Source organism: Microplitis demolitor, chromosome 3, assembly GCF_026212275.2.
Source record: "Microplitis demolitor isolate Queensland-Clemson2020A chromosome 3, iyMicDemo2.1a, whole genome shotgun sequence".
In the NCBI taxonomy this organism is placed as follows: Eukaryota; Metazoa; Arthropoda; class Insecta; order Hymenoptera; family Braconidae; genus Microplitis; species Microplitis demolitor.
This window is the reverse complement of record NC_068547.1, coordinates 17563368-17587102: the sequence shown is the minus strand read 5'-3', so window position 1 is coordinate 17587102 and position 23735 is coordinate 17563368. Positions and strand designations below refer to the sequence as shown.

At 26.9% G+C, this 23735-nt stretch overlaps 1 protein-coding gene across 3 annotated transcripts; it reads left to right on the top strand.

Moving 5' to 3' along the window:
- The first annotated feature begins 1528 nt into the window (after positions 1–1528).
- LOC103572319 (organic cation transporter protein) lies at positions 1529–23720 on the top strand. Of its 3 annotated transcripts, none has more exons than XM_053737160.1 (11): positions 1529–1942; positions 2548–2658; positions 6015–7077; positions 7530–7862; positions 14841–15099; positions 16682–16773; positions 17325–17528; positions 19314–19566; positions 21472–21603; positions 22069–22423; positions 23244–23720. In XM_053737160.1, exons 3-11 carry the CDS (start codon positions 6952–6954, stop codon positions 23557–23559), a joined length of 2070 nt encoding a protein of 689 aa, XP_053593135.1. In that variant the 5' UTR covers positions 1529–1942; positions 2548–2658; positions 6015–6951; the 3' UTR covers positions 23560–23720. The 3 variants fall into 3 exon arrangements, with proteins under 3 accessions (XP_053593135.1, XP_053593133.1, XP_008549084.1); XM_053737158.1 differs by having other exon boundaries at positions 1529–2400; XM_008550862.3 differs by lacking the exons at positions 1529–1942; positions 2548–2658 and adding an exon at positions 4685–4702.
- Positions 23721–23735: the final 15 nt, after the last annotated feature.

The following is a 23735-nucleotide window of genomic DNA, read 5'->3' as shown; positions in this document are numbered from 1 at the left end:
ACCAGGGAAAGTTCTCGGAGACCATTTTCACACCAAAAATTTTTTAGACTTGTTTCATTTTCCCTGATCCTTCCGAATCCTCCCTCATTTAACGTGTGGTCATATTAGCCAAAAAAAAAATTCTTGGGATCTTTCAAAGTTTTTTCTACTATAAACGGGAGAAAAAATAGAAATTATTTCTATATTGAGATAGATTATTTCGATACTGACATTGTAAAAATAACCATGTAACATAAAATTACTTCTATGTTATTATAAGAATTTTTACTACGTCAACATAGTAATAATATTTATAAAATATAGGTATTTTATTTATTTTTACACAAGGATTATTCTTATGACGACATAAGGATTTTTACTGTAGAAACATACACAGAAAAAAAGGATTTTTTAGCGCAAAAATTTTTTTTTGTTTTAAGAAAATTTTTACTTGACCCAAGAAATCTTTTGTATTATAAAGTGAAAACAAAAATTTTTTTGGGGTGAGAAAAAATTTTCTTGCAACAAGAAAAAAAATTTTTAAGCGAGAAAAAAATTCTTGAGCCAAGAAAAATTTTTGTCTTCAATTCATAATACAAAATATTCCTTGCGCCAAGAAATTCTTTTTTTCTGTATATGTAAGTATAGAATAAATATCCATTATTTCCCTGCAGAAAGGAGAGTAGGATATGACAACTCGCGTTTTTGTCATCCTCACTTTCAGGTGATAATATTTTGAGTCATAGTGTTCTACGTTCTTTTTAAGATGCGTATGTACTATTGTCGATATATTAATTTTTAAGGAATTATCATTCCTGAATTATTCAATTGATTGAACCCATGATCGTTCTCGACCGAGGTATTGCTTTAAAAAATGTATGTACAAAATTTTACTCTAATTCGTTAAGGTTTGAAATAATTATCACGGCAATTATAAAAAGTAAATTTATAAATATAAAAGCAGCCTAAAAAATTAATTATCACAGCTGATAAAAAATCAGTCATTTATGCTATTACATATGTTAGCGAAATTATGTACTAAAATTTTTGTTACACGCTAATTGATCAAATAGCAATAAACATAAATTCAAGCAATATAAATAGACTAATGTAGCGTTTTATTTGTTGACTCTTACAAAATAATATATATGCCTATTATTTGATAAATTGACTTGTTAAAGTTACTAATATAGTTATACCTTTAGCAAGTCTATTCAGCAAATAATCATCTATGCTATTTTGTAAGCGGCAACCGGCAACACAAAAAATCTCAAATAAAACATTAATTATTTTATATCACCATTAACACTAAAAGTAAAAAAATTTTACAGTACAAATAATAAACTAAATTAATTGATCTGCAAAAAATTTTTCGTTTCATATCTAATAAATTTTATCAACGGACTTATTTATAATATATATGAATATATGGAATAAAAATCAGTCACTAGATTAGTAGGTAATTAAAAAAAAAAATATACAGTTGATTGTCCGGGTGTCAAACGTGTTTGAAACCGCAACTAATTCTAAGACTATAGCCCGCAGGGTCAAGCAATCGGCGAATTATTTTTTTTATATGTACATATAATAGTGCTGATAATAAACTAGGTAGATTGCATACGTGAAAAATAAATCAAAGATTGTATGACGTATACACAAGTTACGTTGTTGAGTATTGAAGAACCCCTTTTATATTAATAGTCTAGTGACTGTGATGAGAGTGGTGCCTACATCTCATATCTAGTAAAGTATAGGTACACTATATATGTATATATATCGGACAATGAGGGACGTGAAGAGATAAGAGACGGATAAAAGTGAAATAGAGAGTGACGAGGGAGTGAGAGAAAAATGGAGAAGGGAGACCTTAAAATGTAATGATAGATATGAGGACAGTACAGGAGATCGTAGTCCCCAGCACGTTGTTTCAGTTTAAGTTTGCCATGGGTACCACTTGTTACACGTATAAATTTTATAGTTTTTATATTTTTTATTAGCTATATCACTTTATCATCTTAAAATATCCCTTATTAGTGAATCCCGTTTTTGTATCTCTTTAAACTCGAATCACTTCTTCGGTTTATGTTAACTAATAAATTTCATAATTTCGCTAATTAATTTTTGTAATTTGAATATTCAAATTTTATTTATCTTTTTTTAATTCGGTAACGAACAAATGATAAATAAATTTTTTTATTATTAATATTATTATTATTATTATTATTATTATTATAATTATTATTATACTGGGAACATAAAAGAAATGATGTATCAACCCGCGTACTGAAGCCGGATGTCGGAGGTTGCAGTGATTCGATTGATTCGTTGAAGAGTGCCCGTGGCTACGGCCGAACTTCCGAGTGCCGCTTTACCCCGGCCAATATTCGCGCTCCTTATAAATAATTATACTTTATTTACATGGTTAGAATAATTATATTTAATCAGTATAATTAACGCTTTATATAAATACATAAGTAGATAAACCGATTAGTTGTGGAAAATAATTAATAAATTTTTATAATGATACAAACTTTTAGTGAAAGAAAAATAAAAAATTTATATTTTTAGTGAGGTGACGTGATTGTTTGGTTCATGCATTAATTTTTATAATTATTAAGGTACATATTAATTAATAATTAAATCAAGAGATGGAATTTTAATCTTTGAAAATTTTCATTGGTAAGATTTTGTTTATTTCCTTATAATTTTCTTATTTATAATTAGTCATATTTATTTTTGAATATAATAACCGATTTAAAAATATATAATTATAGATTAATATTTTTAGCATTTATGAGTTAATGATGAGTTTTTTTGAGACCAAGAAATTTGATTACAAAATTGTACTGTATGACGTCACTGAGAATTGCAGTAAGATCGTTAATAAAAAGACGTACACGTGACCGAAATACGAAAATGGACGTTAGGGCCTTGTAACAACAATCTAATATTACTTTTATAATCTCATAGTTAACATCATAAATCACTAATTTGTTATTTCCACTTCGGGTGTACATTTATATAGACAAAAACATAATAATTATAAAAGTAATTGCTATATATACCTTAATATTTATTATTAAAAATAGAAAACAAAAATCCGCTTATGTTTAATTTGAATATTTTTCTTCAATTAATTAACTAATTTTTTTAAAATTACAAATTATTTATAAAAAATTAAAATATTTTCATCTGTATTTAAAATTTATTTAAAATGATTGATTTAAATTAAACTAGAAAAATAATATAATTTTCAAATTAATCATAATAATTATTAAATAAATTATCTTTTATAATTTAATCTAATAATCAAATAATTTATCACGGCAATGACACTTGTCATCACGTTAAAGAAAAACTGTCTTACTATTATTAGATTAAGACGTTAAAATTATTTCAAATACAAATAAGAGATACGAAATTTATCTATTAATAAAATAAATCCCTCATAGTAAATTTTTTTTTATTACTCAACAATTAAAACTCCAATAATAAAAATAAATAAAAATAATTATTTTAAATAAATCAAAAATAAAATTTTATATTTTCTTTATTGCTAAATGTCATAGATACTTATATTTTGATATGTCAAGAATTCAAATGTTGCAATCTACTTACATTATACTTCCCACGTGTATCTGGTCACGATTTAACGGCTGCATATTTTTTTAAATTTTAAAATAAATATATATGCTAAGTAATTAATATTTAAAAATATTAATTGCTAAAACTTTTTTTTTAAATTACTCAAGACACTGAGTTATTAGCTATCAGATATAGTGCGAAAGTGTAATTAATATCCGCAAATATCACGTGCTCATTACTCTGCAGTAGTAAACTCAGTACCATCTCTTATCTTGTCAACATTATTTTTTATAATAAAACTACAAACAATGTAGTATCTTAATCCTCATAACCATTGAAAATAATCATATATAAATAATATGATATATTTATATGAACTAAAGGCTCTATATCAATAATTTCAATAAAGTGATACAAAGATTAAATAACTCAGACTCAGTGAGTAGCAACATTGTGCACTCACGCTACTAAAATCAATTAGTAATCTCACGAAATTACAAATTTTTTTTATAATCATTATTAATTATTTATTTTATTCATTTATAATTATTCAATAATTCTATTCATTCTTATGTTCAATGATATCAATTTACTTTATTTAATTATTTGTTTTTATTGCACATTCCAAGTTATTTTTTTATTTGTTTGTTATTTAGTTTTCAATCCTCGCATTTGTATGACGTTTCGGCACGCGCCACCGCGTCAATGACGTAAATAGAGGGACCGGCTTTACTCTCTTATCCCACACATGAGAAATCAGAGCATGTCCTTCTTTGTCTTATTCTATCTCACGTATTAACTTATTATTTTTTTTTTATTATGCACTAATTTACTCAAATTTTTTTTTTCAAGTAATATGAGGCTATTGTAATAAATATTTATCATATATATATATTAAAAAATTGAGTATAAAATTTCTAAGTCTACGTCAATTTCACAGATACATAAAAAGAATTATAAATAACTTTAAAATCTATTTTAATTACAGATTTTTATTATTTTACTGAGTCTCGAGTGACGTCTTAATAATCTTATGTGTACTTATGTGTAAGTACAGATATGATAAGACAATATATAATAGTTGGCATGTAGTATGGATCATAACCACCAACGCTTGTACGTCATACTTTTACTACCGGTAATCCATATCATAATTCTTTGATCATCACTACGGAAAATTTATTCCAGTCGTTACCTTCATCACTTTACCTTACCTTCAAAGCTTTATACACTAAAATTTACCGTTAAATTTTTAATTTAACCTTTATTTTAAACTTTAATTTTTTTTACTATAAAACAATAAACAATACTCGATTATTTTTATAAATTTAATAGAAAATTTTTTTACTCTGCTTCAATTTTAAATTAAGTAACGAAAAAATTTAATGGTAACAAAAGTCTTGTAAATAAAATCTATAATTTTTTTTTTTTTTAATTTTATTGTAATTCATGATTTACAATATACACAGAAAAAAATAACTTTTGTGAAAACAACATTTTTTCGAGTGAAAAGTCGATAAAATTTATTGCAATTAATTTCATATCCAGCGGGAGAAATAATTTTTTTTATAGAAAAAAATTAAAATTTATTTTCACTACCGCAAAAAAAAAAAAAAAAAAAAAATATTTTGAAATAAACTTAGGGGCCTTTGACTTAGAAAATTATTTTGAATGAAATCTTTAAATTTTTGCGCTAGAAATATATTAGATTCAAAATTTTTAATAATGGTACTGAAGCAGCCGACATTTAGTAATTTTTGACTTTGTTTAAAAACAATAAATTATAAAAAAAAATATTTAAAAAAATTGCACCTGTAGCTTTTTTAATTTTCTACATGCGTAAATTGTTAGATTTCATTTTAAAAATATGTAAGTTAAAATATTTAATGAGAAATTTATGATACTGAAATTAGCCGACATCTGATAAGTTTTGAATGATTTTTCTAAATGATAAATTTAAAAAAAAATTTTTTTCGAAAAATTACGCCTCTAGTTTTTTGAATTTTCTAAACGTGCATATTTATTTTTTTTTTTTTTTAGTGCAAATAAAATATTTATAAATATAATTAACTGAACATCCTCTTAAAGTAATCAATAATCTATTGATTTAATGATAAGAGTTTTACAAATATAAAGAAAGACATAAGCAAATTAAATCATTGAAATCTCCAATATGACATTTAAATATATGTTTATATCTACAAATATGTAAAGATATAAATATTGTTACAGTCTAGTATTAAAATATCAATAAAATGTACTCGTAGTAAATCTGCTTTATAATATGGGCAAATAGGAGTACTGAGTATAAAACATAAAATAACGAAGGTTTACTATGAGTGTTTAGTTGTCGATAATATAAGTCGCGTTCACGTCACTCAGTACAATTTTACTCCAAAGCAACTCTCTCGTAAAACACTCAGTTGATATTCTCGCGCGTTATGTTACAGAGTCTCCAATGAATCTGGACCGCCGCTTCTCCATATCATCAAAATAACAGTTTTACTTTAAAACCCGATCCTCATAACGTCGCTGATAACATTAATTATAAATAAATATTTATAAAAATGATAGAAACAACGAAAAATTTCAACATGACCGACAACAATGGTTGACATACAATAAAAAATTTTATCAAACATAAATATGTGAAAAATTATTTTATTAATAATTAACAATTAAAGTGCATTTAATTATTTAAGAAAAATAAATATATATTTATATATATTTATATCAATAATTAATAAATAGTGAATTCAGTTATAATTTTACTAATGAAAGTGCGTGCGTCCAGAACGCTAAAATAATTGCTTTGATGACGAGACGGACGAGAAATTATTTTTATATTTTTTAGCTGATTTACAATCAGAATAATTTATTAACTGAAGATATAAAATTTGAATTATTTGAAATAATAAATTGCCGCGCAAAATGTTGTTTCTTAAAGTATTGAATAATAGTTGAAATTTTACTAAACACTATTTAGTATTCAGTATATCAATAAAAAAAGAAAGTTATCGCATCGTATAGTGTAGGATCCAATTTAAGTACTGATAGGGATTCAAGTGCACTAAGTAGTGACGGTCTTCTATTCCGAGACTTAACAAACTTTGTACTGTGAAAATTAAGACTTAATTTTAAAATAAAGTCGTAAACTCGATAAGCGAAGACGAATTGCTAAAAGATAAAGTTAAATAATAAATATAGTGATGAAATAAATGAATGAAAGGAAGAAGTACAAAACGAAAAAGAAGAAGAAGTGAATAGTTGTAGTGACAAGTTGGTAGGAGGATGAACGGTGGACATGCCATCTGATCTAAGACAAGATTCAATAAACGACCTGTCGTTGAACGTGACGAGAGCACACTTACCTCTCGCCCTGAAACAATGAGCTCCATAGACTTTGATGAGGTCTTGGTGCATGTGGGTGAGAAGGGCCGATATCAAAATATCATGTATTATTTGCTCTGTATACCGGCTACACTACCAGCGGCTTTTCTGGCCTTTTCTCAGGTAATTATTCGATTTTTTTTTTTTTGTACTTAGGTTTAATAAATTTTTTTATTGTTACTTAATGGAACGAGTATAATAATTTATTTATTATCATCAGAAGAATACGTGAACTTTTCTATGAAATGATTCATCAATTAAATTTTCATTTTTAATTTATTACGTAATTATATTTAAATTAAACTAAATTTTTTTTAAACTTTATTAATTAAAAATAAAATTATTTGAATTGCCGTCAAAATAAAATTATTTAAAATTTGAAATTTAAAAAAAAAAGAAATTCTTTAACATCCCAATTAATTTTAATCTCTTCATCAATTATTGTATATAAATTTTGACAATTACTTCTTTTTTAATTATATAATTTTTTTTTTGCTCAAAATTTTGATTTAATTTTTAAAACAATTGACTTTTGAAATTTTTTATTAAATATATATATTTAAAAATTATTACAGGTATTTGTAAGTGCATCACCTGATCATTGGTGCAGGATACCGGAGTTAGAAAATATAACAAGTTTTATGACACTAGACGAACGTAAAGCGTTATCGTTACCCTACACCGTAAGGTCAGACGGCAGACGTCAGTACTCGAGGTGTTTCATGTACGACGTAAACTACACGTCTATTATTGAAGAATGGTTACACCAAGTTAATTATTTAGCCAACGACGGTATTTCAACCGCTAAATTTCCAACCCCCGTCAGTAGTGTCGACTGGCCGATCACCAAGTGTCTGTACGGATGGAATTATGATCGGCGGGACTATGACAGCACTCTTGTCACAGAGGTAAACTCTCTCTTTTTATTTTATTACCAACTAAGTAATTACCGCTGTCACAATTAATTTTAAAAAAATTCAGATACACTACAAAGAATTTACGGATTCACTCCTAAAAGAAGTAGATTTTTATACAGAAATTTCAAATCGGAGTGAATGCAGATTTGAATAAAATCTAGTTAACTCCAAAATTACTTCGCGGGAAAAAAACAAACTCTGTTTACTCCGTATGCGGAGTTAATTTTTTAAAAACTCCAGAACTCCGAGCGAACTGGGATTTAAATAAAATCCGTAATCACTACCAATTTTTTACCGTGTAATTATCATTAATAAAATTATTTAATAAGGGAAAAAATTTAGGAACTTTAATAAATTTTGTTTAAACTAGACTTTGTATAAAATATTAGAGAGATAAATGAGTGGGTGATCTTGAGCTCAGTCCCTTGGTTTTATTTTAATTTGCATAATTTCTCGAGAGTCTATATAAATTATACATGTATATTTTAGTGTATATGGATATACATATTTTGCAAGTGTTAATTTGTTGATTAGGTTGTTTCTAATACGTCCCGTGGAGACTAACGCCCGACTTTAATTTCACGTGACATTTTATTGTAATACATCGCCTTGGCCTTTTACTGCCCTATCTATTTAAAACGTCTTCTCATCATTGTCTCAGGTTCACAACTTTATCGCACATTCTTGAAAAAAATATATTTTTAGATATTGTTAGATATATTTTATTAAAATTTATCCTGCGAGATATGTTCAGAAAAATTATTAATTTCTATTACTATTTTTAGTTTCCTGCAGTAGAAAAGTACTATTAATAGATTATATATTTTACTTTGCGAGTGAATAGTTATTCATAAAAACAATAAAAAGTTATCTTGTCTGATGTTTACTTAAATTAAGAGTAATTATTAACAACTAGTAGGGGAATATTTGCTTTAAAATTATCAGTAATTATACAAAAGTACATTCTCTCTCACTTTCTGCTTTGAAAATTAAAAGAAACAAATTTCTTTGACAAAAAATATTTTTATTAGTTTTCTTACATAACATAAAAATAAATATTTGTCTTATTTTTTTATCAAAGTTAACATTGTAAAAATTTTTACAGTCGTCAAAGTATTATAATTATTCTAAAAATTATAAAAAAAATTTTTTCATTACGATTTAAAAATAGTATATTATTTTTTAGACTTCTAAAATGATGTATTAAATTCGAATATTTATTTTCGATGATCATGACATTTAAAAAAAAAATCTAAAACACGGTTAACCCTGTGGACCAACCCCAAAACTTCCCGCTCAGAGAGCTCGAAAATGTTATTATAGGTAAACTTTTGAGCTCTTCGAGGTCAAAAATCTATATTGAAAAAACATAAATTTTGCTGAAAAAAATTAATTTTTGTCCGACAATATCTTTGGAAAAAATCGACTGATTGCACGTGCTTTGCGGATCAATAGAGCTTGTTGAGACTTGGATTCGATCGAACTTTTAAACAGATCGGTCGAACGATTTAAAACTTATTGCAGCAAATAGTAAAAAAAAAAAAAAAACAAAATATGATTTTTATTCTTCGTATAACTTCTAAACTACTTAACCGATCGACTCCAAAATCTAATCAGTTCTAAGTTTTAGTGAGCCCTTTCGATTGCTGCAAAACACGTTCAAATCGTTTAATTTGTTCCAAAGATATCGTCGGACAAAAAAAGTCTACACACACACACACACACGCGCGCGCGGTCGAACGTCCACCCGGAAATAGTCAAAATAGTTTCTTAAGACCGCAAAAGGTCAAGATCTGTTAAAAATTCGATTATCGAAAATCGAACCGAAACTGATAACTTTTTTTTTTTTTTTTAATTTTAAATTTTCATTGCAGGAAGTTAAAAATTGAAAAATTTCGATTTTCGTAACTAAAAATGAGACTGTACTTGTAGATAGTCAACAAAATTTCTCGGTAAATTTAAATTATTACCTCCGTAGATTAAATTACAGCAATTTTCAGCGTGTGATACATGCTTCTTGTTCATAAAATATTAATTTTATTAAAAATTAAATAATTTAAAAAAAATTATTATTATAATTAAATGCAAGTTTATTAATAAATATATTCAAAGTAATTACTAGTTCTATTAAAATCTTTAATTACTTATCCCACGAATCAGAGGAAATACTTGACATACATCGATAATTACTAAAACCAATTAACTTACTATAAAATGATTCAAAAATTTAATTAACATTGAATTATCTAATTAAATGAATTGAAATTTTTTTTTCATCAAAACATTTTAACAATTAATATCAGATAAATAAATTATTTATTAATTGAACACTCATATAAGATAATTGACAGTAATGCTTATGGTGAATATGAATATGATCATATATAATGATCATTTAATATGTAATAAATATAGTAAATAAAAATCCTTTAACTCATTCGAAGTCTATAATAATAAATTTAAATTATTAATATTTATTGAAAGCGCAATACATAATCAAGAGCTACTTTGATATTCATCTGAATTCCTGTATATAGTAATTAAAATTAAAATGATTCGTTTTATGTCCACTTATCGATACACAATCCAATAATTCATTTGAAGATAAATTGATAATTTATTCAAAATTTTTTCATTCATTTTAAGTACAACAGATTGATAGATATATACTTTTTTTTTTTTTTTAACTGAAGTACAAGTTAATCAAAATATTGATGAATAAGCAATAAATTACACGAACAATAATTATTTACAATTAAATTTATAAAATTCTTTATCACAATTTATTAATTAAAGTAGTTAGATTATATTATATATAGATATATATTTATATACTGTTACAAAAAAACGGGGTAAGTCCAGGCGGTGTAGATATTAAAATTTTCGGTATCAAATTTCATTATCGAAAACGGTGTTAAAATAACACCGTTGCCGGTGTCAATTTTCTTTACCGGTGTAGAAAAAATTTCTCGATGTTGAAAATATTTTACTTTATGAATATTTTTAATTATACTCAATCACTAGGGTTAAGCAGTGTTTTAATGAATTAATTAAATTGTTGGTGATTGAAATGATGAGCGTAAAACTGTGTAATTTTTAAATAAATTATGTATAACATAAATAAGTACATAGCAAAATTTAAATTTTTATATTTTTTTATATGTAATACATTTTTTTTTCTAATTTCTATTCGTGGAATTTTTTTTTACACCAATTTAACACCGCCAAATTACACTGCCTACATCGGTGTTATTTCATTTTAACACCTCGTAGTGTTAAATTGAATCCATTTTGAACACCGCTCTTTTTACAGTATATATATATATATATATATATATATATATATATATATATATATATATGTATGTATGTATGAGCCCTTATGTCCGTAAGGTTAATGGATGGTAATGATGATGATGATGACGATGATAGTAATGGTAATAATAAAAGAGTGCATTCACCTTGAAAATAGTAATCCAGGTATGTAGATAAATAGTTGATACGGAGTGACTGGCCGATAGGTTTTTCAGGCTCTAGTGGCGTCAGCAATTGCCGACCAATTTACCTACCCCCGCATATCCGGTCATGTGATATGTCACACATCAAACACTCACCCAAGCCACCAGAGAGTACTACACTACTTCCACACCTACACATTACAATATCTACATATATATAAATATATATATAGTCAGTATAGTATTTACTCGGTACTCGGTGCGTTTCATTGACGTACATCCAACAAATTCCAACATCCAACGTCCTTCCGCTACATTACTTCCGTTTCTTAAATTCTTCAAACAAACTTTTATTTTTTCGCTCACCCTCTTTCTCTCTCTTTCTATTACTATGTAGACAGTAATTAAAATTTATGAATCATTTCTCAATTCAAATAAAAAATTTTGCTGACTGATCACCGAAGGGGTCAGAACTTGACTCAGAAGTAGTGACGTTTTTTCACCGGAAGCTGGAAGCTCTCAGCTACATCCCACATTGTAAAAAAAAAAATTCATAAATATACATATATATCAGTTGAAATTCAATGATTACAGACTACTAACTACAGTAATTGGTACAAATTTTATGCCTACTCAAGATTAGGTTTAGTAGTATATTAAACTATCTAGTTATTTTATTAAAGATTTAGTTTGAAATTATGAAATTATACTTTCGTTGCATTCAGATTTATTGCAACGATATTAACATTCTAAGATAAAAATATAATTTATTGATGATTAATGAAGTAAATTTTTTATTAATTATTTTTGAACTCCTAAAAATAATTGATAAAAAATTCATCATTGTGTCACATTTTGAAATTTAGTACATCGTAAAAAAATTTTGGACTCGGTGGAGTGTAAATAACTCGGCGTAAAAATTTTGGTGTGAAAATTACACCAAACCATGTGAAATTTAGACGGTGTGAATTCAAAATTTTGGACTTAGTGTAAAAATTTTGGTGTAAAAATTACACCATATATCGTGTTAAATTTAGGTGGTGTGAATTAACAAGTTTTACAACGTCAACACTTAAAATTTTTTTGAACTCGGTGTAGTGTAAATGACTCGGTGTAAAAATTTTGGTGTAACACAGAATGGTGTAAAAAAATAGATTACACCGTGTTAAAATTACACGGATATATAACTTACACCGAGGAATTTTTACACCGTCATTTCACACTACACGACCGTGTAAAGTTCTCGGGGATCATTTTTACACCAAAATTTTCTATAGTGTGGAATAAAAATTTTTTTGAAAAAATTTTGTAATACGGGAAGAGTAATAATTATTTTAATTTTAAGATAGATTTATATAAAAGTTTTGCTATAAGAATCAATATTAAATATAATGATAGTAATAAAAGTATCGGATAGTTGTTTTATCAGAAGGTTGAAGTTTGAAGTGGTAAAAGAGTCGAGTACTGCATGCATATAAGAGAAGGGTTAAATGCGGGTTTACTCAAAGAGAGGGCTATGAGGTAGATACCGTACCGAATAAGTACATAGAGGGACACGCTCCTCCTGTCAACTGACGGTGATGGACATCTCTTGCTGTGGGAGCCTACACATACTATTATCGTCCGGACAAACTTCAACTAATTGTACCAGTAGCAATAAACTCTCACCGTTTATTATTATTATTATTATTATTTTTTTTCTATTTTTTTATTCATATTTTACCGCAGTACAGCGCGATACTATACAATATTTAATAACCAGCTTACACTGAAATGAATAATAATTACAAATTATTATATTAGTTTATATTAAGAGCGATATATGTATATATAAGTTAGATACTTGGATGAATCTTATTAGTTAATACGTTTATTTGTGTCAATGTCGAGAATGATTGATTAAAATGTTTTTCTCTCTTCTTCCTTTTCCACTCCTCAATCACTATCATGGATGGATATCTATATCTATATATCTATATATATATTCACGGGTGACACACTGTTGCACTGGTATGCTGTATTAGCTCAAGAGAAGTGCTTCATCAATCAGCTTCTGTTCCTGTCATAAGTACTTTACGCTCATATCAATTATTACCCAACTTTTCAGTGAAAAATTTCATCACATTATTTTTAATTATTATATTTATTTAATAATCTTGTGAAAAATAACTTTTTCACTTGGAAAATATTTATTATTTTATCTTTGTATGTACGAGCACATTACTTTCTTTTTTATGCTGAAGTACGATTTCATTTTTGCACATCAAAAATTTAAAATCGATAGGTACTTTTTGAAATTTTTTTTTTAAGAACTAAAAATGATTTTTTTTTTACAAGTGATAAATTTTTGAAAGATATTTTTATATTAATGATTTGATTTTATATAAATACTTTGATGACAGTAGAAAATCTTACCAAGAAAATTAAAAAAAAAAATAAAATAAATCACCTGCATAATTACCGTATTTAAATATCAGTAAACGATTTTAAACAATAATTAATATCAGCATATAGTAATAAGTAAAATTTTTTTCTAAGTAATTAAATATAAAATACCAGACATAATTAATTTATAATAAATTGTAAGATAAAAGTTTTAAATTGGAAAAAAATACAATAACCGCGGAAGCTTTAAATATAAGTATATAGATAACCACTGATCAATAATAGTATATGTTACTTATTTTTCTGAATACTACACTATAAAAAATTAGCGGAGTAAATCTGGAGTGAATGCGGATTTAAATAAAATCTAGATCATTCCGAAATCACTCCACTGGAAAAATAAACTCCCTATTTAGTCTGTATGTGGCGATTTTTTCTGAAACTCCGAAATTCCAAGTGGCGGGTTGAATTCGGATTTAAATTGAATCCGTAATCACTACGAATTCACTCCCGATTTGTTACAGTGAAATATTAACATTAAATTTATCAATAGTTACATTTTTATTGATAATTTTAATTATAAGTACGACGAATACTCTTAAAAACTATACACTGAGAAAAAAAAACTGTTTTCAAGTCTATACATTAGGGTGTCCCAAAAAAAACAAATATTTTTATTTTAATCTGTTATGAGCTCAAAAAATTCCTCACTAATGGTTGTATAGTACCGAGTAAATTTTTTTTAAATGAAGTATTTATACTTGGGAAAAGTTTTTTTTTCCAGTGTAGCAAAAAAATGTCATTTTTTCTTATTTTAATTAATTAATTGCCAAAAAAAATGTCATTTCAAATACGTTAAATTTTATAAATGCCCCGTTTTGCCCCGGGTACATTTCGCTCCGAAATTTAAAAATTCCTGGTTTCGCTCTGAGAGTTTAAATAACCCATAGTACCCCACCCTCGCTTACTTGTAAAAAGTATTTAACCCATCATAAAATTTTGAAATTAATATTGAAAATGAAACTATAAATTATAAATAATTTATATGAGTAAAAATAAAAATAATTATTTAATTTAATTTGAATAATGAATTTCATTATCTTAATTGTGTTTTGAATCCTCGTAGCTAGATTTGGTATGTGACAACAGTTGGCTGCCATCCACATCCACAACATTCTTCTACGTTGGAAGTCTATTTGGTAACGTTGTATTTGGATGGATTGCTGACAAATGGGGTAGAAGAACTGCATTCTTTGCTATACTATTTCTAGAAGTTATATTTTCAATTGCAACGAGTTTTAGTCCTAATTATGTTGTATATACAGCACTTAGAACTGTCAATGGCCTATTTTTTCCTGCCATTTATCAAATACCATTCATTCTTGGTAAGTTTTTATATTCTATTCAACAAATGAAAAAGATAGCAATAACACCCGGGTCAAAAATAAAACTTGATTTAGAGCCGTTTTTCACAAGACAAACTCGGCTTTTTTTACAAAGATATGAAATACCTTGAGTTTTCGTCTTGGTTTAGACTTCGCTGGCTTACTTAGTCACGATTTAAGACGAAAACGCTGAAATTAAGTCGAAATTGACTTGGTTTAGACTTAACGACGACTTACTCGACTTAAATTATAAGGCGAAAAAGTCAAAACTAAGGTGAAATAATTTTTATATATTAAGGCGAATAAATAACTTTTTTTCAACCGTTCAGCAAGTCAAAAGTAAGGTGAATAATTATCGTGCTCGAAGTAAAGACGAATAAGTTCAAACTAAGATCGAAAAATACAAATAATTTGAAATAAGTTAAAACTACACGGAGAGAAAATTATGGTAACTGTTCCTAGTACGTTTATGAAATATCATCCTATACCGTTCTGGTAATGATTACTTGGGATTATGGGATATAGAACCATACTTTCTGGGAAAAGTTTCCATAAGTATGGGAACAATCCCTATCATTATGGTAACAGTTTCCATATCGCATGTGAAAGAATCATGGTAATGATTACCATACTCATAGGAATAGTTCCCACAAGCAAATAGTAACCGATCCTATAACCACATTGTAATGGTTCCTAAGTGTATATGAGAATAAGCCCTATATATTATGGTAACTATTCCTATAATATTATTGTAAACATAACCATCATAGTATGGTAATGGTTACCATAATATTATGGTAATCATTCCCATAATGTATGGAAATTATTACCATGATATTATGGTAACCATTATCATAGTTACATGGTAACGATTACCATGATTCCATAGGAACTATTCCAGTACCATATGGGAATTATACCCATAATTATAGAAATGATTACCATAATATATATGGGTGCCGTTCCTATAATCAACATTTCAAAAAAACCGGTTACCATGCAGTATGGGAACCATTCCCATTATATATTGTAACTGTTACCATAATGTTCTCTCCGTGTACAATATATGATGGGAATGGTTCCCATAATGCATGGTAACCGGTTTTTTTCAAATGTTACCACAATATTATAGTAACGTTTACCATAGTATAATGGGAACAATTACAATAATATTACAGTAATCATTACCATGATTCTTTCACATGCAATATGGGAACTGTTACCATAATGATGGTAATTGTTCCCATACTTATAGAAACTTTTCCCAAAAAGTATAGACTTATATCCCATAATTCCAAGTAGTCATTACTATAACGGTATGGGATGATATTTCATAAACGTATTAGGAACGGTTACCATAAATTTCTCTCCGTGTAAGATGAAAAAAGTTCAAAAAATTGAAAATATTTCATTTAAGTCGAAAGAGATCTTATCGAAAAATCGTCAGCAAATCACAAACTTCAAAAGAAAATAAGATGAAGTGAACCTGAACCAAGTTTTATTTTTGACCCGGGTAATAACATATATTTCAAATGAATATTAATTATTTTAAACAAAATAAAAATATATTTTATTATTTTAGCATTGGAATTAATGGGTCCAAGGTACAGAACATTTGCAGGAATGGTTATTTGTATGTTTTTTGCTACCGCCATGTGTCTTCTTGCGTTGCTGGTAAATATCAATATTTTTTCATATGAATTATTTTTTACTTCACTTAATATTTAATCACTACTAAATTAAAATATATTTATTCCATTGAAATAAAGTTTTTTAAATTCTCAACACTAAAAAAAACAAACTGATTAATGATAATTGATCTTAAATTTTAAAAAATCAATATATAATTAATTACCAAAACAATATTATTTTAATATATTTTTCATGTATCTTTTATTTTCTTTGTTCTCTTATTCACTCTATGTGCAAATTACTTAACGACTTTTGCATACTAATCGACTTTAATGTATTGGCTCAAGAATGTATAAATAACAAAAAATAATAATTGTTATTTTTTTTTGTTAAATAAATAATATGAAACGAAGATAGAGTACTAAAATATTAAAAGTGAAACTTAGTATTCATAAATATTTAAATACACTGTAACTATTATTATTCTTATACTCAATTAATTTTAAAGATAACTAAGAGTTATAAATAATTCAATAATATTTCCAGTATATACTTAAAATAATTCTACTTCGTTTATTTTTTATTTTTTTTAGGGATATCTTTTGCGAAATTGGTTTTCGCTGTCTTTGGCAACGTCGGTACCTTTTATTTTACTATTTAGCTACTGGTGGATAATACCGGAATCTCCACGATGGCTTCTCAGTAAAAATAGGATAGATGAAGCCGAAGTTATTGTACAACACATGGCCCGTGTTAATAGAAAAACAGTTCCAACAAATTTTTTACGTAAAATAGAGGTAAAATATCTAATATCCTGTTTTTTTTATAAAATAAGACAAGTAATGATTATTTTAAACGCCAATTTTTTAATAAAAGTATTTATATAGAACATTGCAAAGTTAATTTATTCTCAGTTAATTAAATTCAAACAGCCAACAAAATATCTTACATTCCTACTTTATCAACCATCACAACGTTAAATAGAGATAAAAATAAAAACCTATTGATGCTTTTACATTGTATTAAATACGCAGTGAATGTGGCGCGGATGACTGTTTACTTATTTAATTCTATCGGAGTGAAATTTACTCCGAAGGGAAGTTTATTTCCATATTAAAACTCCAAATCGGAGTGAATGCGGATTTAAATATAATCCAGACTACTCCAAAATGATTCCGTTGAAAAAGCAAACTCCTTATTTACTCCGTAAGTGGAGTAATTTTTTTTGACTCCGAGACTCCGAGTGACGGAGTTAATTCGAATTTGAATAAAATCAATAATCACTCCGAATTCACTTTCGATTTTTTATAGTATAATAATTAAAATTCAAAAGCAAACAATGCAAAATAAATTCATTCAATTAATTATGATTTTTACACTGTAAAATGAGCGGTGTTAAAAATGGACTCATTTTAACTCCGCTCGGTGTAAAAATGAAATTACACCAGTGTAGGAAGAGTAATTTACCGGTGTTAAAAATACCGGTGTTAAAACAGGGTAACTGGTGTAAAAACGGAGTAGAACCGGTGTAAAAGCAAAGTAAACTGCGTTCGCTTGGAAAATGAACTTTAAAGATTATAAAACACAAAAAATGTCAGTTCTTTATGAAAATTAATATCAAATATCATTTATTAACAAGTATAGTGATTGAGTAAGTAAAAATAATCACAAAATAAAATATTTTAACACCGGTAAAGAATACCTACAACGGTGGCGGCGTTATTTTAACACCGGAGAATTTGTTTTAACACCGGTACAAAATATTTACACCGGCGGCGGCGTTATTTTTACACCGCTTTCGATGTTGAAATTTAACACCGCTGATTTTAACACTTACACCGCTTGGACTTACCCCTGTGATTTTTTACAGTGTATGTTTAAGACTCATCTCATATATATGAACAAATTAAACAATAAAACCGAAATTTTAATTCAATTTAATTTTTTTTACATACACTGTAAAAATTGGGAGTGAATCCGAAGTGATTACAAATTGGAATTCACTCCGTTACTCGGAATTTCGGAGTTGAAAAAAAAAATTTATATACGGAGTAAATAGACAGTTTGTTATTTCAGCGGAGTGATTTCAAAGTGGTCTGGATTTCATTTCAATTCGCATTCACTTCGATTCGGAGTTTTAATATTAAAATAAACTCTTTCAGAGTAAATTTCATTCCGAAGAGATTAAATAAATAAGTAGTCATCCACTCCAGGGTTACTCCACGTTCACCCCGCTAATTTTTACAGTGTATATATCAATATGAGATAGAATATTTTTTCTTTGTAAAAGTATTTTTTTTATAACAACTAATTTTAAAATGTGAAGTGTAGATATGATTTCAAATAAAAATATCAACAAAATATTATCATCAAATTAATTAAAAAAATATTTTTGAAAACTTCCTGAAGTATTTCTTTTATAAATTTTTTTTTATCATATATGTTTGTCAATAATTAATAAGTAAAATAAGATATTTAGAGATGTTCTATTAAAAATATTTTTATCAGAGTTAAAATATTAAAAGTTTAAAATGTGCAATAAAATATTAAAATAAATAAATATATATTTTATTATTCATTAGATGGAAACTTTAAAAAAACGTGGAATTTCGTGTAATGGTAGAAACTCAAGTGAATTATCAATGGAGATGCAAACAAACGAAGACAGGCCACCGCCACCATCGGCAACACCAATGGACATAATTAAAAATCCAAATATACGTAAAAAATTTTTCATACTTGCATTTGATTGGGTCGCTAACGCCGTTGTTTATAATGGCCTTTCATACAATACGACAAATCTTGGTGTCTCGGACTACCTCGCATTCTTCATCGGTAAGATCTTAATCTACATAATAACGTCTAGACTAGATCATATTAATTAACTCATGTAATAATTGAAATATTCAAAGAGTCTAATCACTGTTTACCTAAAAAATAAACAACAAAGCTTACCGAGATAAAATTACTATATTTTCATCTATTCTATTAGCAAAATATTCATATATATAGATGTATATTTATCAAGATCATAAATATCTGCAGCGATCATGATTAGATTGTAATGTATTTAGTTATACACTTATATCCGACGTGTTTATACACAAAGTGACTCAATCATGTCACGCAATAGTTAGCAAACATATTTTGTTCCCCTTACATCCGGTTTAAGACTTTTTATTATATTTTATTTATTTAAAAAAAAAAAGAAAGAGGAAATAAAATATACAATTTTAATAAACACTAGTGTAATTATTTTAAAAATTTGTTAGATAGCGTTAATTAAATTTGTAATTTATGTAAATCTAAAATTACTATTCACAAGATCAATCAGTAAAAAATATTTTTAACATCTTAGTACTAATTTTATAAATTAAATTATTTTTAAAATTTACCAAATCTCCGGTCTTTTTTATATTTATTTGTAAAAAATATATATATTCATATATATACATAAGAGGAAGAGTGAAGCAAAATGGGCTTACATTTGTATTACTTACGTCCTTTCTTCTTATGGGACCCATTTGTCCTATAGGGTAGATAAAAGTACCATTTGTGGCCACTACTCCATTTTTGGACATTTAATACTTTATTTTAATTAATGAACGAGTTTAAATTAAATTTTCCATTGCAATATTGTGATAAGAATGTTTTTTTGCACATTTTAAAAATTAATTATGTCACTGTCTTTTACACGACTCATGATGCAAAGCATCAGAGTGTGCTTTACGATCGAAAAATTTTTTTCGCCTCACTTCGGCAACTATTATAAATTATTTTATTAGAATTTTTCCAGTGTTCAAAACTGCCCCTAAAGTGGCCAAAAACGGTAGCTCCACCGTATGGCTCCTCTTGTCTGTTTTAATACATAAAATTTTTTCGGAAAATAATAATTTAGATCTAATGAAACCGGATATAGACCAACATTCAATTGATTGATATCTAAAATCTATAATAATATAAATTAATATCTCCTTAAATAGGGAACAAGTACCGATTTGGCCGCTTTACGGCCAGTTTTGAACACTTGAAAAATTAAAATAAAATCACACCATTAAATTAAAATTTTTATTTTATACTTTTTTATTAAGTAAAATAAAGTACTAAATGTACAAAAATATAGCATTGGCCACAAATGGTATTTCGACTCTATGAAGTGTTTTTAAAAGCTTTCATAATCTCTTTTAAAATTAAAGTTTTTAATTACTACAGTTTTATAATTTTCCTTTATTTTACTTTGATCTACACCGATCATATATTTACATAAATCTAAATATCAAAAAAATAAAAAACAATTAATCTACGAACAGAGTACTCGGAATAGACACAACAGTATTGCAATAGGTTTGTACCACATAAGATACTTTGAAAAATCAATATATATGATGTAATTTATCGTCAGTTAAGAAAATTGAAGTTAATTTTCTGCCCAAGTGTAAACCTGTTTAAAAATATTTTTCTTTATTTCAATACTTAATTTCCACTTTTTTAAAATTAATAAACAAACACTCCATAAACATGACAATTAATTGCAACAAACACTTGAAATATTTATAAATATTAAATTATGTAATCAATTACCATTCAAATTATACACGGCAACTTGAAGGATATGCATTAACTTTTATTAACACGAATCTTAGACAAATAACTGAACTAATGAATATATTATAGCTGTAGTAGTTGTTATTTCTCTACTTTAAGTTAGATAATAAATATGAATAAATTTATTTTCAACAGGTGGTATTGTTGAAATACCTTCATATGTTATTACATGGTACGCCATGGACAGACTGGGAAGACGATGGGTTTTATGTCTTACAATGCTGCTTGGTGGAGTTGCATGTGTCTCTTGTATGTTTGTACCCGAAGGTAAATATCTAAATTTAAATGATTAAAGAAATTTTATTGCTGATACATGTTTCTATTTATATTTATGATAATTATTAAGAATGCATGTTCTTGTCTCAAGAATTTATAAGCATGAACAAATAGTATTTTTAAAATTCAAGATTAATAATTTCGGATCTATTTGCGCGGGAAAAGTAAAACAGGAAAAATTACAGTTTCAAAAAAAATTTTCAAAAATTTACTTCAAGTTTAATCAAAAGTACATCGTAAACTGTAAAATTTACTGCTAAAAACTATAATTATTTGAAGCTATCAGTAATTTCTACAGAAATTTATCAAATATTTCCAGTTCTTAATTCTAAGCTAACGCGTTACTGTATAAAGCTTTTATAAATCTAAATAATTTTTAAGTTGAAAAATTCTGATGTTCCAAGTAATAATAATATTTTGTAAAATATATTAATAATTAATAAAATGTGTTTATAGATGCAGTATGGGTAACAGTATCATTAGCAATGATTGGTAAATTTGGTATAGCAGCATCATTTGCTGTATTTTATGTATTTGTTGGTGAATTATTACCAACTGTATTACGTTCTCAAGCAATGGGAATCGCCTCATTTATTGCTGGAATTGGTTTACTAACATTTCCGTACATCGTACATTTAGCAGTATACTCAAGAGTTTTACCACTTATTGTAATGGGTTCGCTGAGTGTCGCCGGTGCACTTACGTCTGTTTTTTTACCGGAAACTCTCAATATACATTTACCACAAACAATCGAGGAAGGTGAACGATTTGGAGCTGATTTTAAATTATGGTCTTGTCCAACATTACCCAAGTAATTTATTTTATTTATTTATTATAAATTATTTACAGTAAAAAATTATTAATCTAAAAAAAAAAAATTCGTTAAAATAATTTTCATAATAGTGAATTGTAAAATTTCAGACAATTCTGAACTTTGAGGTGATCATTTTTTCAAATTTAAAAAAATTCACGAGCAAAAGAAATATTTAACCTTTCAACCTCGTTCTGATAAAAGTAAAAACCATTGATGGTTGGTTTTAAAGCTTCTTTTTTTTAAACCACCAAAATTCTCACATTAAATTATTTTTGTTTAAAAAATACCTAAAAAGTACTCACTTGTTTTTGCTCTCCCGAGTCAAAAAACAAATTCGGATTTAAATCTTAAAGTTCGCAATTAGGTTTTTGGGGATTAATTTAAAATTTCAAGATTGACAACAGTATAGAAAGTTATCCTAGTTTAGTCCTTCAAGTAGTAGCCACTCAAAAAATACAGGAACAATTTTATCCACACTTGAACCTCAAAAGTATCATTCGACGTATTCTCTCCCTTTCCTTTTTCTATCTAAAATTTTTCAAAGTTTAAAGTATAACTTTTCATTCATTGAGAATTCGAAGTCTTACTGATAACTTAAAATTGATAAATTATTCGCATTTAGATCTCATTGAGGATTTTTAATACTAAAGTAGAGTTACTTTCTGGGCGGCAAATAAAACATCAAAGGAATTGAGGTTTTTGAGGACCGGACTAGAATTTTTTTTTTGACTCGGGTTCGGAATTTTCCCAAATTTTTAAGTTCACTATTATGAGAATTTTTTTACATGGATATATATTTATTTACTTAAAATTGTAGAAGTTCATCCTCGAGTAAGCGAAGAAAACCATCTTTATCATTAAGATATTTAGTCAATGGTCGACCAGGAAACCGTAGAAGGTCGAGTGTAAAAATAACGTCCGAGACAACTGGACAACAACAACAACAACAACAATTACAAGAACAAGAAACTGGTGAAAAAACAGCCCGTGTATTAATAGACGCGAGTGACGATGAACTTGAGCACTTAAATGCTGCCGATAAAACTATTAAAGAATTTAGAAATAGTAACGAAATAGACGATGAAGAGGATGAAGAAGAACACGCTGAAATAGTTGTTGAAGTGTCGCGATAATCAACGTGATTGATATTAATTATAATATTGATATTAATATATAAATAATTATTATTATGATTATGATGATGATACTGATGATGATGATGCTGGTGATTGTGTGTTAAATTATTATAATAAGTTTGTATTATAATATCTGTATAGGCACGCATTGTATTTATTTTTTCCAATCATTA